Below are 17,672 nucleotides of genomic sequence, written 5' to 3' on the forward strand. Positions count from 1 at the left end.
ACAATGTTGCAGCCTTTCAGGAACCTTCGGTAGGTTATTGATCCGCTAGTGAATTACCTCCAGCTCAGCCATAGGTTGCAGGCATTACCATCCCTTGCTCGTCCTCGCCGTGACAACACTCCTCCTCTTGCCCATCGCTCCTGGAAAGCAGAAGATTTGTCAGTCCCGCTTCTCTGCTCTGGTCGGCAGCAAGAGCAATGAATAAAATCATTATCAGCTCTTAGGGTTTGTTTGGTTGTTTGTTTTGTTTTGTTTTTAAAAGGAAGTTCTCAAACCGAGCACTCTGCGAGCTCTTCACCCCCCCGGCGGAGCCGCCTGGGCAAGCTCTGACGAACAACGGAGAAAAGCGCCTTTCTGGCTCTTTGGGGCCGGACAGGCTTTCCCCCCTCGCTGCAAATCCGCGGCAGGAACGCGGACCGGGTGTTGCAGGAGTAAGAACACCTCGGAATAAGAACCAACAACGCGTGACTCTGTGGAACTTACGCGCAGATGCCACAGCCCCCGGCTGCGCCTCGAGGTCCCCGGCGGGCTCCGAGAGACCGCGCTGGGCTACGGGGGAGCCGTGGCGAGCGCAGCGCGGGTGGGAGGGCCGGGCCTCCCCAGCGGGGCCGCGCTCCCCGGGGGCATTTTGGCTTCGCTCGCTTCCCATTCCTGCGACGCTGGAACTCGGGAACTTCCAGCGCCAGCGACGCCGCTGCCGCGAGCCGCCGCTTCCCCGGCGCAGCCCCGCCTCCTGCCCGTGCGTCGTATCCCTCCGCGCGCCGGCACCGCGCACAGAAAGCGCCTTTCAGCCGCCCGCCCGCCGCCACCGCCTTCCCGCCCACCCCGCCGACATCTTCTGCCACAGCCCGCCCGCCTTCCCGATAATAAACGCGTACCGCTCGCCCCTTCTCCCCTCCAGCGCCGGGCAGCACCGGGGGCCGCCGAGGCGGCGGGGCGGGAGCGGGGGCAGGAGAGAGAGGCTCCCCCCTTCCCTGCCCGCCTGGCCGCCCCCTCCGGGCAGCGCCAGGGACTGAGGGGGGCGCGGGGGAAGGGGCGGCGCGCGGGGCCGAGGGGGCTGAGGAGGGGGCGCGCAGGAGGAGGAGGGGACTCTTTCTCCGGGCGGAGGGATCGCGCTCGCTCCCGCTGGCTGGCGGCGGCGGCGGCGTTGGCGGCGGGCGGCTGCGAGTTGTTGTTTCCTCCTCCTCCTCCTGCTGCTGCTGCTGCTTCCCGTGGGTTGAATGGTGGAGCCGAGACTCTCCCCGGTGAACGAGCAGTGACAGCAACCGGGCGGGTGGCTTTCGCTGGGACCCGACGCTGCCGCGGGAGCGCGGCCCGAGCACCCCCCCTTTTCCCCCTTCCCCCTCCCTCCCGATTTTGCCTCGCCATGTCCGGGGACGGCGGCAGCCGGCACACGGCGGAGCTGCGAGCGGGTGAGTGGCGGCCGGGGAGCCGGAGAGGGTCGGCGGTCAGGGGGGAGAAAGGGGAGCCCGCGGGGAAGGGGCGAGCGCCAACCCTGACGGCCTCTCCTCTCCCTGCAGAGCTCTACTTCCTCATCGCTCGCTTTTTGGAGGACGGACCCTGCCAGCAAGCGGCTCAGGTAGGGGATGGATGGATGGAGGGATGGATGGATGGCGCCGCCGGGCCTGGCGGGGAGGGGGCGGCCGGGTAGGGCGGCTGATCGGGCGGCGCGCTCGTCCCCTCGTCCTCCTCCTCCTTTTTTCTCAATTTTTAAAACCTTTTCTCACACCCCGCTTTTGTTGTTACTGCAGGTCCTGATCCGAGAAGTGGCAGAGAAAGAGGTAAGAGCGGCGCCGCGCACCCGGCGCTCGCCCCGCCTGCGGCCTCCCTCCCCCTTCCCTCGCTCTCCCGCTTCCCCCGCCCCATCCCGGGCGCAGCCGGGGGGCTCCTCGGGGGAGGGGGAGTCGCTCACGGGGCGCCCTCTCTTCTCTCCCTCAGCTGCTGCCCAAGCGCACGGACTGGACGGGCAAGGAGCATCCCCGGAGCTACGAGAACCTGGTAAGAGGAACGGGCGCTGGTGAGAGGAGAGAGCGCTGCGACGGGCAAAGTTGTTTTTTCCCCCTCCCTCACTCTCCCTGAGCAGCCCGGCAAAAAAATTGAATTTCCCGCAAAAAAAAAAAAAAAAAAAGGCAACTTAAAAAAAACCCTAAACCCAATAACTTTGGAATTTTTTTTTTTTTTTTAATTTTTATAACAAGGTCTTTCCGGCCCTCGGTCCCCGCTCGGTGTCCCGGGGGGCGCGCGCGGGGGTCCGGCCGGTGCCCGCCCGCCCGAGCGGGGTCAAGAACGACGCGCGCGCCGGGCCCGGCCGCGCTCGCTCCGCGACGTCACGGCCGCGGTGCGGGCGGGCGCCACAGCCGCGCGCGCGGCGCCGCGCGGGGCGGGGCGGGGCCAGCGGCGGGTGCCGGTGCGCGCGCGGCCGGGCGGGGGCGCTCGCGGCCGCCCGCGCGCACACAATGGGCCGGCCCGGCGCCGCCGCCCCCGCCGCGCGCTGCCCGCGCGCTGCCCCGAGCCGGGCCGCGCGGCGGGAAAGGCCCCTCCTGGCGCAGCCCCGGCCCGGCCCGCGCCGGCTCCGCCCTTCGCCTCCCTGGTGCGCCTGGTGCTGGGGATAACTGCGCTCGCCGCGTTCGCATCGCGAACTTGACTTTGGGGGAGTTTTGCTGTGGTGGTGGTGGGGTTTTTGTTTTTTTTTTTTTTTTTTTTAGTTTCCCGGTGTGTGCTTTACATCTCGGGTGTAGATCAATGATAAAACTAAGTGTTACTTGTAGTGGTGTAGCTCCTGCTAGCAAAGAGGGGCCTAGATATATTTTTTTTTCCTTAATATGTTGTGAACTACAGTAGTTGGAAAAACAGCAATTAAGGTGTCTGAATTGTGGCTGTTAGCTACTTGTTGCTACTATTGTTTTCACTGCAGATGCACTGTTGTATAATTTAGTCTCTGAATTTCTGAATACAGTTAAAGGGGAAGACTGAACCCTGCTTGTGACGTTTATCAAAGAGAGATTTCCCTTCGGGCTTGCTGGTTGCTTATAATAGTTCTGAACTCCAGTACTTCTGAGACATAGACATGTGGAGAACTTTTGAGCTGACATGAAAGGAGGCAGAACAGTTTCCATCTGTAATGCATCTCATAAAGACTGTTGGCATATACATTATTTTAGTTATATAACATGTTACAGTATGAATCACAGATATTTATTGTAGTTGGAACAGGTTTACTTACAGCATTGGGTTTTTTCTGTAGCAAGAGGTGTATTGGCACAGGCATTTTCATGCATGTGGTGTTGAAGAATTGATAGTGATTAACTTGTTGAAAACATATGGATGCATACCAATACTTTTGAATTTTCCTGAAATCAAGTATCATCAAGAAATTCAACTGGGAATTTCAAAGTACATAGTATGGTATTCTCATTTACTTATTTATTTGTAAGACTGAGGCCATGTTACTCATTTCGAACAGTGGTCAGAAATTCATTGGTAAAACTTATCATGAATCTTTTTTATCCTATAAATTATAAAGAATTGGGAGTGCAGTCTTGTAGTATGGATTTGGGGTTTTTCTACGTATTCAGAATATAAAAGGATGTGAAGAAAGAGATAGTGAGGAAAAAAATATTTTAAAGGTTGAAGTAAGAATGCTTGGTGGGAGACAAGTTCATTCACACCCTTTCCAAGAAACTTCTTTTTTTTTTGTGGAACGCTGGTAAATACCAATTTGTTTAGACTAGGTATCTAATGACATAAGATGCACTTCCTCAAAATTTAGACTTGATGCTGGATACTTCCATTTGAAGAGGTGATGCTGACCAGGTCCTTTCTCTTCTCCTGGTCTTCTGTTCATAACAAAGTTTTCTTAGGCTTCCTGATAAATGTTTTTATGCCCTTTTCCACCTTGTCCCTGCCTAGATGCTGGGGTGTGTGTGTGAAATTGATTACTTTGCTTTTGATGCTTCTCTCTATCCTTTGTATTTGTTCTTGCTTCAATTGTCAAAAATATGTGAACTTTGTATGACTTGACATTTTAGGCTTGTGAAAGCTGGCCTAGAAGTGTATTTGCAGCGTGACAGTTACATTTTGTACAAAAGAAGTGTTTTTCACTATGTCTTGTTCATTAAACACAAACTTATCTCAAACCAAAGGATTTTAGATTTAAGATAAAAGCTGATGATAAGCTAACATTCTGTTCATATTTTTTTTCATTTAAAATTTTTCCAGCTTTAAGGTGCTGACTCTCCTTTCTGTAGGCAGCATGTTTAGCCATGTTTGGGTACCACTTCTCAGACATGAATGTCTTGAGCTTTCATTAAACTTCATAGAAAGGTCTGAAGGGAGAAAAGCTAGGAAATAAAATTACAAGTAAATAGTGTTAGATGTCTGACTTTTACTCTAGGAGGGAATAAAGGCTCTGTGTAACACAGGTAGAATTTAATCCCAGGCTCTTTTGTTGTGTGTGAAATTATGCCTTTTATTATACATATATGTATAGTAAATAATTCCTTTAATATAAATATAGATATTTTTTCCAGAGACTATGATGTTCCTGCTTTTGTCCTTATTTTAAAAACATTTTTAAAAAATTCTTATTAGAGTTAACCTTCTGTTCTTAGACTGGAATTCACAGCCTTAGATGTTTTATTTCTTTAACTTAATTTCTATTAAATTTGATGCAGTTTTCATCTTGTACATTACTTTCATTTTTCTGTTTGGCCAGCGAAAGTAAATGTTTCGTTTTCTTCTATAAGCTAATACCATGTTGTGCATCCTTGTAATGCTACAGGAAAATACATGAGTTCAGAAATACTGATCCACTTATATTCTTAACTGATTTTTCTTGAATTTAAATATTTGTGTATTATATTTTCCTGCAGTCACACTGTGTGGTATAAATTACCTGATCTGATTTTGATAGTATAAGCTCTTATTTCACAGTGTCAATCTTGTTCTAATATTGCCACTCATAAGATTTCTGTTTGTGCTATAACCTAAGACCTTTTGAGAATTGAGTCCCTGGCAGGCCACTTTCAGCAGAGGTGTGTAACAGATCTCAGGATGTTTTGTGTTCTCTCACATTTGTTGTGAAAACCTATTAATTATAAGCCAGCTATTCTTCTTTCTTTTTTTCTAAAAAAAGGTTGAGGATTTCTCATGGGGGGCAGAATTTGAGTAGTTTTGTCTGAGTGTTGTATTGCGTTTTTAGGCTTCAAAGCACCTTTTTTAGGGCCTTTGTTAGGACACCTGAGCAAGCTTTGGTGCATCATTTCACTCCAGGGTAATTGTTTTTTTCCTGTTGTAGTTTCCCTAGGGATGTAGCTGCTCTAATGGTATGCTGTGGATGAAAGCTGTGCATTTCTGTTGTATCCTTTGCATAGGTACAAGTGCTCATCCAAATGTGTGGTTAGTCGGATAAGGGAGCTAAACTGTTGTAAAAATGAATAGTACAAGAATAACTTTCAGGTAGTTCAGCTCTCTTTTTGTGTGCAGCAACATGGGTCTTACCACCACCATGAGGAGATGATAGGAGTGGGTGTGCAGGGCTTGGAGAATGTGTTGGAGTTGCTTCCTTTGGGATCAAAGTAGACTCCTGCTGGATGAAACCAACTGTTAATATTCACTACAACAATTTAGAGCTACCAAAGGGAGTTGTCAGTTTTTTGATGGTCCAGAATATTCGGGTAATTGTCATTTTCTCTGTTGAATTAGAATTTTTTTTCGTGTTGGTGGTGGTTGAGGAGGGAGAAGGCAGGTACTTCACATCAAATAGGAGGATGGTGCCATGACTTTAGTAGGTGGTAAGCCTTGTTCTCAGGAACTGTTTGGTGACTATTTTGCGAACATTTATCTCTTTTTCTTCCCCAGACCACGATTATTAAATGTGATTTCAAGTGAAAATTACAAAATGTTATTTTCAGGCCATTCTACTTTTTCCTTTCATGTCGTGCAAACCTACATGAAGTTACAAATAGTATCTGTGGGACTGGGACACTAAGTACCTTGATACTGTGTTTCTTTGTTCATATAATACCCAAGTGTTCTAGGCAGCATTGTGGTTCCTGTTTAGAAATTCTGTTTCTTAATAAGTAACCAGATAATAAGTGGTTTGTTTCTTCAGGAAATCCTGTCCTTTAAAGGTATTGAAAGAAATAGGGAGCAAAATTAAAGCTTGCGTTGAATCAGAGAGCTACATCATCACCTAGTTTTTATTAACAGTGTTTTGGGGAAAGTCTTTATGGTATTTTGGAAGGTGTTCTGAAAGACTTGGCACTGGGGCTAAGAAAGCCTGTGTAATGATTGTGATCCCTAGCCAGATTTTTGGTCTCATTATCAGTGTTTTTGTTGGACATATATCAACTTAAATGCTTTTCTCGTAGTTCTAAAAGACAAGCATTTCTGTTTCACAGGCTGTTCCCATAATTGAGAATTTAGGTGATGTTAAAAGCTCTCTGTTTAAACTATTATGTTTTGACGAGAGGGGAACTCTTGTTCTTTGGGAGGAGTACCACACATTTGTTTGTTCCACAGATAATCAAGAGTTTTGACCAAATCAACTGTTTTAGGCTAGTTCTTTTGAACTGAGACTGAGAAATACAGATGAGAGATGGGCTAAATGGGAATATCAAGTTTCTAAGGTGTACCTTTTATTAAAAAACAAACTAAAACAAACAAAAAACCACCCAGGCCAACAAATTTTAAAAAAGCAGACAGATACAGATACAGATAATCTAACAGTAACTGGTATAGTTGAACCTCTTAGCCCACAAAGCTGAAAATGCTGCTTTCCGTTTGTACCTTCTCATGTGGTAAGCTTACAGCACTCTGTTTGTACTAAGGTTTATCTGCTCTGACCTCACACCTATTGAAAGCATTAAAAAGTTGAAAAAATAATACATTCTTGCAGTGCCTGGTTTCATATGGATCAATTTAATTAGAGAAAAAGTAATCTCACAGTAAAATAGTAGGCATTCTGATAGGACATAGTGACTAAATACCTATATAGTTTTAGCCTAAGCATAATTAGAAAGTACATAAGAAATAAATATGTTTTGGGGAAAATGGTGAATTCTCCAATTCTCCCTTCTCTGTCCTTTGATGCCCCTGCTGCACCCCCCAAAAAAAAAAGGAAAAAAGGGAATGAGAATTCTTCAGGGATAAGTACTTGCATTTCATTGCAGTTCCTAATTTTAAAGTGATAAGGCAGTGTCTGGTGGCACCCAGTACTCTGTTAGGTTGATGGTCTGATGTAGTGTAGCAATTACTGTAATTCAATGTGGAGCTTGTTTTGGGCAATATGTTTCATAGCAGAATAGTTAAAGCTGGGATAGCTGCTGGTGTTAGAAAGATTTAGCTCTCATGTGTTGAAATATAGCTACCTGACTGACTTGGATTTTTTTTTTGATGTTTGTTTGTTTTTTGTTTTTGTTTTTTTTGTTAAATGTCCTTGTGTGGAAATGTGTTTTTCTGAAAGATATTTACGGTCAACCTTGTAGTTAAGCATGTTAACTGTTCACATGGTGGTGGGGGGAACCAGCAGTTCTTCAGGGAATGTTTCAGTGTGCAGAGCATTTGGAGCACTAGAATAAGGTCGTATTTTGCTTGATGTCTAAAACATGCGTAGTGAATAACTGCATCATGTGTTGCGAATATAACTACAGAGTCTAGGTCAAATCATGATTCTTTTGATGCATTCATTGTGATTCTGGTGCTGAATTATTCTGCAGAGTCATGCAGAATGAAAGTATAAGCACTTAGGTCTATTTCAAAGGTAATAAAGATTTGAATGTTAGTCCAAATAAATGTGAAGCTACATTTTGTGTATTCCCATGCTGCTTGTTTGGAATAAGTGAAGTTGGGGGTATTAGGTAAAGGGTGAGGTTGAGGGCAATGCTGCTTCTTGGTTTCTAGAAAATATTTGTACCTAAGATCTGAAAAATTTGTACTTGCTAACAGAGTTTTAATTTTTATTACAGTAATGTTTAAGATATGTTATTAACTTACATAGAAAGACTAAGAGAACAAAAAAGGAGTTTATTATATTACCTTAAAAACACGTGTTCTGTGCATTTCCCTTGGAAGAACAGAACAGAATGAGACATTGCAGAAAGCCTAATAGGGCGAGGAAGGAAAACAGCTAGAATTTCAGCTAGGTAGGACTGGCAGAGCAAAAAAAAAACCCTGTGCTTTTTATATGCTGTTTGACATTGCAGTTTTGGCATAAAATTTTTAAATTCCTGTTTGTAGAGTCCAGTTTTCACTTTCATTTAAGGCTGTGTGAATTTTAAATGTGTGTACATCTGTTATTTTTTTCCTTTTGCTTTACTGTCTTCTCTTGGAATCAGAATGATATCATAACAAATTTCTGTCATTCTATTGGGTTGTCATGGGCTCTTCTGTTTCTGACAAAGCTTGTAAAGTTATCATTAAAACAAAAATTCATTTATTTCTTTTTTTAGTCACAGAAATCTGTCTTGAAAGTACTCTGACAGTTTTGAGGGTTTTTTGGTGTTTTCTGTTTTTTGGTGGGTTTTTAAATTATTTATTTTACAAGGAGGACATGGGTTGTAGATCTATTTTTGTCGGTTCTAGCTCCGTTTTACAATTTGTCAATGCAAGAATTGTCTCTTGGTAGTCTGCACCGCAGAACAATCTGATTAGTTGTAGTTTTCTTTGTCATTTAATATATTAAATAAACTCACCTTGTCTTGTCTTGAGTGGTTGCTACCGTGTTGTGATCATCTTTTCTGCTATTTTTTTTTCCTTTTTCAAAAGAAGGAATTGGGGCTAAGGGGAATTTCTGTTACACACTTTTTTAATTTGTGTGGCTTCCACTGTAATGCTAATAGTCACACATACAGATTAGCTCTGGAAATGCTTCCTAGAGGGGCGGTCACAGCCCCAAGTCTGTTGGATTTTGAGACATTTGGATAATGCCCTTAACACTGTGCTTTAATTTTTGGTCAGCCCTGCAGTGGTTAGGCAGTTGGACTACATGATGGTTTTAGGTCCCTTTTAATTGAAAGTATTGTATTAATACCGTTAAAAGAATTTTTTTGAAAAAGAAATTATTTTACCTGGAGAAAACTTAATAGCCTGGTTTTAATAGGCTATTTAAGTTCCACCTTTTACTTGTTTATAGAAAAAGAGAAAGAAAGCTGTCTAAATAAAACCTGTAATGAAATAAGAGTTTTCTTTCCCTATCATATTTAACATGGAACTGAAACCTACTTTTTTATTTAAGTTACTTGTGTGCACTTTAGTCTTATGTAGGAATGGTTCATGAAATAGCTCTATCAACTTTCTAGAACTAAAAAGTGTTTGAATGGGCAGTGCCACTTTTTTTGATAAAGCATAAAACTCACTTAGCATTGTTGAATCAGTTTGTTGACGAGCTGGTTGCAAATGCTGCGAAGTAATGAACTATGATTATTCAGACAAATTCTGTGGAGAAACATCACAAAACTACTGCGTAACTTGGCATAAATAGCTCTTTTCATATAAATGGACTTAAATGAGAAGAGACTGTAGTGTGGGTGTAAGGTATATATTAAGATCTTTAATACAGATGAACAAGAATAATACAAATAGATCTCTCTTTTCAAAACGTTTGCTTTAAAAACTGTAAGAGGAATTGAACCTTCCCAGTCACTGCTAAAATAAAAAGTGAACACATGGCTTGTGACAAACCCTGAGAATTATGACTCAAGATGTCAGCTTGCTGTAGTTTTGGAATGTGTCAAAGCCGATTTGCTTTATTTACTTCAGATTTTGAGCATTTATGAGGATGTGTAAAACTGTAGGGTCTTGAACAGGATAAAATGACAACTGTACTGCATATATAGCTGTATTATTTGTGGATAAACTAAAAAAAATCAGTAATTATTAATCTTTGAGAGGCAATTGTGGATTTTGCAGATGTAAATTCTGCTTTCCGATGGAATTATATGAAGAACAGTGTTTCTTAAGTTTTTGTGCTCCTTCTGATAGGAGCAGAGGAGAACAAAAGGTGAGGAAATGTGTCTGGGCTGTTGCTGGCAAAAGCTGTACATGGCTTCATTACTTTTTGTGGGTGGCTATTTAGGTATTTTAGAGCTCTCAAGGGAGTGTTTTGACTGTGATTCTCTTTTAAGCAGAAAAAAGTATGTTTGATTTGCTATTCTGGTTCATTTTTCTTATCAGTAATATGCAAGTTCTGAATTCTGGATTACTTTTTGCCACTCTTCTAACAGGGTGCCTGTCTGACATTGAATTTAGCAGTTTGAAATTAACTGATCTGTTCTATCAACTGCAACCTTATTGAAGTAAAATATAAAGTTTAATGTTTTTTAAAGAAAAATCTTTTTCTTTTTTATTGAACTTCTGAAAATTTTTTAAGTCATTTAACCTTTCAGCAGTAAAATTTAGACATCTTGCAAGGCCTTCTACAAATGGGATATAATCTACTGAAGGAAAGCCCTACTTTCCAGGTAGCAGCTAAACATTTGCCCACTGATGGAAAGTAGTGAATGAATTCTTATTTTGCTTTGCCATGCAGCTTTTGCTTTACCTGTTAAACTATCTTTATCTCAAACCACAAATTTTTGCTCTTTTACCCACCTGATTTTCTCCCTCATTCCACTGTTGTGGGAATGAGCAAGTGGCTTCATGGGGCTGAGCTGCTGGCAGGGTTAGACCACGACAGGAGAGAGAAAACTTTCCCTCCTTCACCAGAAGGTTGTGGTGGTGCTGGTGGTAGGAATTACTGGTGTAAGCAAGGCTTTTCCAGAGCCTCAGTTTCAGACATCAGCACTCTTTATGTTAAAAAACTGCTAGAATACGTGAGACTGTTATGGTGTGTCAGCAAGATAGGAGCACATTTGAAGAGGAATGAGGTATATACCTGGTAATTGGGTATAATATAGAAGCATCATTGTGCCTAAATGTCTGTCATGGCCTCTTCTAGTTGCAGAATAACGAAACATCACAAAGCTTTTACTGCAGTGTTTCTCTTTTTTTCCTCTTCTGTGAAGTAAAACTGTGAAGATGTATTTCAGGCTGTGTGAAGGACAAAACTACTACATGCCAGATCCTACATAAGAACTGAAGAAAACTGAATCTATTCTCCGTCTTAATTTATTTTTTAATTTTTTTTTGTTATAGTCTGAGTTGACAGGAGCTTATGCATTTTAAAAATGCTATTTCTTCAATAAAAACCTTATATTAGTAGAATTTTATTGTTGTCACATAAATTTCAAAATTTCCCCCCCCCTTGTTATATAAGACAGTTTTCTGATTCAGAATTCTAGTAGTTCAAAAGAATGGACTGGTTTTGTCTGGGAGGTCATTAATACTCTTTGAACTGGTTGTAATCAAGTGGTGAGAAGTTCTGTTGCTGATAATAGGATCTTGTTTTGGTACTTTGCAGTTTAAAATTATGAACTGTTACAAAAGTTCGTCGTGTTTGTGGTATAATAGGGACCACATAAAGAATTTTAGAGGTGAATTACTTAAGCATCAACAAGATGTAACTTGGGTGAATTGAGGCAGAGTGTTTTTGCATTTTCTTCTACAGAGCTGCGTTATTTATTTGGTATTTGTGAATCTTTCAAGAATTCTGTAAATGTTGGTGTCTTTACAATCTTAGTCTCATCTTTATCTTACAGTAATTTAAATTAAAAGATTAAATTAAAATTAAACAGGCCACTACTTAAATATAATATTGAGTATATACTTTACATCTTTTTGTGATTATATGGGAGCTTAGTAGTGTATGACTAACTGTGCCTTAAAGTCAGAAAATAGTAAATACCAACAGTTCTCTGTACGAAGTGACATGTGCTGAATAGAAGAATTAATTAGGACCAGCTGGAATGAATTATTGTGCTTAAAGATCATTATTTTTTTTATCCTTAATATCCTATAATTTTCTTACAAATTTGTTTAACAGGTTGGGGAAAAAAGATTAAACCAGTAATGCATCAAAAATATTGTGTTGTTTATCAAATGTTTTGTTTGCTCTTTGGTATAATAGGTGAAATATTACAGACACTTGGCACCTGATCACTTGCTTCAAATATGCCATCGACTTGGACCACTTCTAGAGCAAGAAATTCCACAAAGTGTCCCTGGAGTGCAGACGTTATTAGGAGCTGGCAGACAGTCTCTGCTTCGTACAAACAAAAGTATGAAAATTTTATGGGAATTTTGAGAGTTCTTGGTATTTCATGTCTTTCCTGTGGTTTTCTTAAAAAAAAAAAAAAAACAACCAAAAAAACAAACCCTTGCTTAAATTTTTTTTTTGTTGCAAACAGGTTGCAAACATGTTGTATGGAAGGGATCTGCTCTTGCTGCACTACATTGTGGAAGGCCTCCAGAGTCCCCTGTAAATTATGGCAGTCCACCTAGTATAGGTAAGTTCATTTTTATTCTGGCATTGCCATTGTAATACCTAACTCCCAGGGTGATTGATGATTCTGATGATGAGAGCTAAGTAATAGTTCTGTTTATTTTTGTCCTTGTTTGTGTTACATACCTTACTTTTAGTGTTTTTATTAAGATGCTGTGTTGGCATTATTGTAAATTCATATACTAGTTCTGCTCTGAAGCTAATTTTGTCTTGGAAGTATAAAATTGAATAAAATACATTTAAACAGTGAATACATAAAAATGAAAATCTCTTTCTTAAAGATGTAATGAAGCTGCCAGTAGATAAATAATTAGTACTATAGGGCAGCAAGGCCTGCACCCATTGTTAGGGAGAGAAAGTCATGTCAACTGATAATGGTTTCCTTTGGGTCTTGTGGAAGTTATTCTTTTTGCTCTCTGGTCCGTTCAGTAATTTTGTAGCTGTGCATTAGTTTGCTTTGCTGTGCTCTATGGTGAAGCATGCACGTGCTGTCTGTACTGTTGGAAAGCTGGAGGTCAGTGGTATTACAGTTATTATTTTTAAGCTCTCATATGGTCCCTAAAGCATGTTTGTTAGCTTTTAGCTTTTTAAGAACCAAGATACATGTTTGTTTAGTTGTTAGAAGGATCAAGACTTGATATTTTAGGAGATTTAAAGACCACCCCATTTCTTTTTTTCATGGAGAGAAAAGTGTGCAAAATCACTTGTCTTTTCATCTTTCTCTGTTGATGTCCAGTGAAGGGAGAATGATTAAGACCAAATTGTTAGTGTGCATTACACCAAAACAGGAGTGTTTTTTACCAAAACAGTGGTTGCAGATAGATGTGCAGTGGTGGATGAAAGTGAACAGAGTATATCCAGTTGATTGGCTTTGGCTCAGGTGCAGAAGCTTCTGCAAAGACAAAGGTTTCTGTCTTGGCAAAAAAGATAAGACTCTGGCAATATTGGGGAACTATTATTTAACTGTGTACAATGTATACAAGATGTATATATGTAAAATACAATATGTAGTAACAATGTATAAATATATAGCCAGATGCTATTAGGAACTGAGACATTTTTAATGTGGTAACTTGCCATTACAGTTTTTCAATCTCTAAACTCCTTTGGGAGGTTTGTAGTCTCTAAGTTTTTAATGAATTTAGACAGATATACAAACCATAAAATATATAATTAAGAGAGCTTAATTTGGACTATTTATATTTTTTTTCTAATGTTGAAGGAACTCAAAATGAAATCTCAAAATACACACCATTACAGTTTATCCAGAGAGTTATAGTTCTGTCCTAACAGATGAAACAGAACCATGCTACAGCTAAGCTCTTAAGTTGACCACAACCAATTTTGCCTTGGTCAGGTGGCAGAGTATTTAGTGTCCTAGTAGTGCTGCCATTTTAAAACACAAGTTGCGTGCTTTCCATGATATTTTGTAGATGCTTGGAATATAGGAAGAGAAACATGGTTTTGCTTGGTTTTTAGAGCTGAGTTTTCAGAACCTCCTCACCTGGTATGTATACGGGTCAGAAGAGGTTCACTTAAACTCTAATGTAGCACTTTTATCCATTCGATGTGGTTTTGTTTAGAGCTGCTATTTTGGTGTTCATGTAGAGAGCTTTTTCTGTGTTGTGCTCTAGATGTGTGGGAGAAAGTGCTTGTTGTTGAATTGAATAATCCTCCTCTTGAGTGGTTGTGCAATGGCTTGATTATTATAAACTTGAAAAATCTTGGGCTGGAATAGCAGCTATTTCTGCAAGGTGACTGTAGGGCTGAGCTTTCTCATAGCTAAGATTCCTTCAGTGGTTGTTTAGCTTTTCCTTTACTCACAAATACATTTTAAAATGTGTTGTAGGAATCAGGATTGATAAGGACTGTTTTGCATTTTACTGTGGCTTGCAGTATATAGCAGCTGGTGTAGACTTTTTAAAGGGAAAATGACCAGTGTATGAGAACCATGGTAGCTGGAGTTTAGAAAAATGTAGAGTTGCTGTGGTAGTGAAATTAAATGTTAAAAAAAGTAACTTTCATGCTTTTTTTGAGAAGAACAAGTCAGGCTTTTAAAATAAGTGTTATTTTTATTGAATCCTTTGCAGAGCACTGAATATTTGCAAAATTACAGTTATTTCAACACACCACTTTTTTCATGACCAGTAATTTCCTTTTCCAAACATTGAGATAAGTGCTGGTAACTGAATGTTTTCAACTGAAGTGTATTTGGATTTTTTGGATATTTGGTTTGGAGCTGTGTGTTAAAGTATTTGAGTTTGATTTATCCTATTCTACTCTGATTTGTCAATGAAAGGATGAACTAGAATGGCATTTTTTATAAATTAAATTAGACATTTTTTTTTGTTTCCTTAAATAACTTCCAGTGTTCCCACAGTGTGGGGAATACAGTGGGAAGTCTGTTTTTTATGTATTTGCTCAACAGAAAAAAAAAAGTAATTGGAACCTAATATTTTTCAGGCTGTATGTATTTCAGGTGGATAACCAACTAATGTTTGAGGAACAGAAAAGACACTGAAATCCTTTTATGTTGTGCAGGAAAACCTAATGCACATTTCAATCGACATGCAGAAACACTCATTTAGTTTTGTCTTCTTGGATGCAGAAAGGGAAAAAGAGCTCTTTTTCAGTAATTATCAGCAACTGCTGAAAAAGGAAAGAACCTAAGCATAAACCTTCAAGAACTCAGTTGTCAGGTGTGAGGACCTGAGTGAGACTGGCTTTTTCCCACAGACACTGAAGAACGTTTTTCCTGGCCAGTGAAAAGATCTGGCTTTCAAAACCAGTATTTCATGGTTTTGCAGAGCAATCCACCTCAATCCAGCCCTTTTTTGTGTTTCTTTATTTAAAGTGACGCTGCTGTTTTGGCTGTGAAGAGAATGCAAGGTTCTGAAAACAGTGTAATGTCTATTTTTACAAAAATAGTAAATACTTTAGGCCTAAAAGCTAATCTAAGAGTACTTTGTGTAACTGTATTATTCTGTTAACTATAGTAAAAAAAATTAGGGAAAAGACTACCCTTATGCTAAAAGATCTATGTAAGAGTAACATCTTGTTATATATGTTTATTCATGTATAAAGTGAATTATGCTGAAGTAGATGACTTGTTATTATGCAAGAAAAAATAAGCTACAGAAGGCTTATGGAACTTCAAGTAAAATACCAATGGAATAAATATATAGTAAAAGCAAGTGGAATTTTATCGAAGTCAGGGAATTTTGGAACTGCTTGAGACTGTATTGCTTTAATTTTTTTCTGCCTTCTGCCTTTTGAAATACCTCACCTCTTACCATTCTGAGTTAGCAATGGTTGGCTAATTCATCGAGTAAATTATATTATATGTGAAGTTTGAGATGTATATAGGATTTTTTTATTTTCAGAAATACTCCATTTTCGAGTGAGTATACTTTTACCTTCATTATATGCCCAGAGACAAGTTCTGGCTTGATTGAATAGCTAGCTTAATCACATTACTTGGTTGACAGTCATCTATAAGCCAAGAGGCTTAGAATGCTGCACAGAGTTCAGAAGCTCAACAGAGAAATGGGAGGAAGGTAGAAGTCAATTCAAGCTGATTTTTTTGGGTCTTGGACACCTTTGAAGAAGGGGAGGAAAAAAAACCAAACCCTTAACAGCCCGAAATTGAAATGCTTGATACATTCAGTCTTACTCTCTTGGTGAGTGAAAGGAGTTGTCTAGCAGTCTCTTCTTTACTATTATTTTTAACAGCTCTGAATCCCTCAGTATTATTAGAGAACCATCTAGCCTCTCAAGTTAATGAAACTTGATTTAATAAGAGTAAGAGTTATAAGTGAAGTATATTCTTTGGGTGTCCTTTCTTCTGAATCTTGTTCTATTTTTGTGTGAATGAAAGGAGAATGGACGTGGACTGTGGTCTTCAGAACAGAACCTCCATAGTTAATACAACTCAAGAAAGGAAAAAATGAAAGATTCTCTATGGTTTTTAAAAATGTAACTTATAGTTGGTACAAAATTAAATTATGTTTATCACTGACTAGTGGATAAGGCAGATTACTATCCTCCATCTTTAAGGCATTTTACATTCAAGGATAAGGCCATGTAAATAAGGTGGTAGAATCAGTCACTTTGGTAAAATTAAAATGAGAAAGCCAAGAGGAAAAAATAAGCTTGGCTAATATTCCATATTTTTCAGACCCCAAATTCATTTTACTTTTAACAAGTTGCTGTTTTTCTTTGAGCTGCTTGTTCTATTTTGGGTGGGGAGTGAGAAACACTCTGAAACTTTGAAAGCATTCAGTTGGTGCCTGTTACATGCCTTTTGACTGGGAGAAAATCTAAAGTCTTTTGTAAGTTCCACTGAAAACTCCGAACTGCTTCACTTTCATTAGCTTTGTTTGAGTTTTACGTTGTTCCTAGGGAAGCCAAACAAATAAACTGCTTTAAACTCTTTGACATGTGTGGTTTTCAGATTAAGGTTGTTGGCAGCAGTGAATTGTGACAGTAGAAGAAAGGCTTTAAAAAACAGGGTTTCATTTCTTAAAGTTTTAAGAGCCAAGCTCTTCATTCATGGTTTGGGTCCCTGAGTTGCCCTTATAAAATAAGGTATTTACGCTCTTAGCATTAGAGCCTTTGGGTCAAGAATGCCATGTTTCTTACTCTACCCCACTTTTTTTTTTTTTTTAACACTAGTCAAAGATCCTGAGCAATTGTTTTTTTTGACCTGTCTTTCAAAGGAGGGTTAGACTAGATGATTTTCAGATGTCCCTTCCAACTTCAAACATTCTGTGGTTCTGCAGTAACAGAAGTTGGAGTTCTTCTGGCATTAAATCTGGTGAGTGGATATGAAGAGGATTTTTACAGGTCTTTCAGCAGTAGGAGGAACAGTAGGTCCTTCTGCAGAATGGGGCAGTGGACCTGAAGTAGGGCAAGAAGGAGTCTCTGTGGAACTAAAGGTGGGTCCTCCTCATCTCAGTCCTTGGGCAACTGATGAAGCAAATATTCCTTGAAGCCAATCTACAAAAAAAAAAGAAAGAAAACCAGTACACATTTAAGAGTTGTTGGCATTGATCTGTGAAGAAGTCATGCTTGACTAGCCCAATATCCTTTTAAATGAGATCAGTGGCTCGGAGGATGAGGGGACATTAATAAATGTTATTTATCCTGACTTCAGCAAGACTCCCATAGCATTCTCACTGACAAACTGAAAAGATATGGAGCAGAAATGCTGGGATCAAAGGGCTGTGGTCAGCAGGATGAATTCCAGTGACTGGCACAAGAGCCAGTCACTCTAGAGGTTCGTACTAGAGCC

At 40.4% G+C, this 17,672-nt stretch overlaps 1 protein-coding gene across 3 annotated transcripts in view; it reads left to right on the top strand.

Moving 5' to 3' along the window:
- Nucleotides 1-1,355: 1,355 nt before the first annotated feature.
- Nucleotides 1,356-17,672, top strand: part of PHIP (pleckstrin homology domain interacting protein) — a 114,842-nt gene continuing 98,525 nt past the window's right edge. For all 3 annotated transcript variants that reach the window (XM_050314254.1, XM_050314255.1, XM_050314256.1), the window contains exons 1-6: nt 1,356-1,412; nt 1,521-1,579; nt 1,752-1,781; nt 1,939-1,998; nt 12,005-12,155; nt 12,285-12,383. In XM_050314254.1, the coding sequence (XP_050170211.1) occupies nt 1,367-1,412; nt 1,521-1,579; nt 1,752-1,781; nt 1,939-1,998; nt 12,005-12,155; nt 12,285-12,383 (445 nt within the window). In that variant the 5' untranslated portion in view covers nt 1,356-1,366. The remainder of the gene's footprint in view (nt 1,413-1,520; nt 1,580-1,751; nt 1,782-1,938; nt 1,999-12,004; nt 12,156-12,284; nt 12,384-17,672) is intronic.

This window comes from Myiozetetes cayanensis, unplaced genomic scaffold (assembly GCF_022539395.1).
Source record: "Myiozetetes cayanensis isolate MyiCay16 unplaced genomic scaffold, myiCay2020 scf2-11, whole genome shotgun sequence".
Classification (NCBI taxonomy): domain Eukaryota; kingdom Metazoa; phylum Chordata; class Aves; order Passeriformes; family Tyrannidae; genus Myiozetetes; species Myiozetetes cayanensis.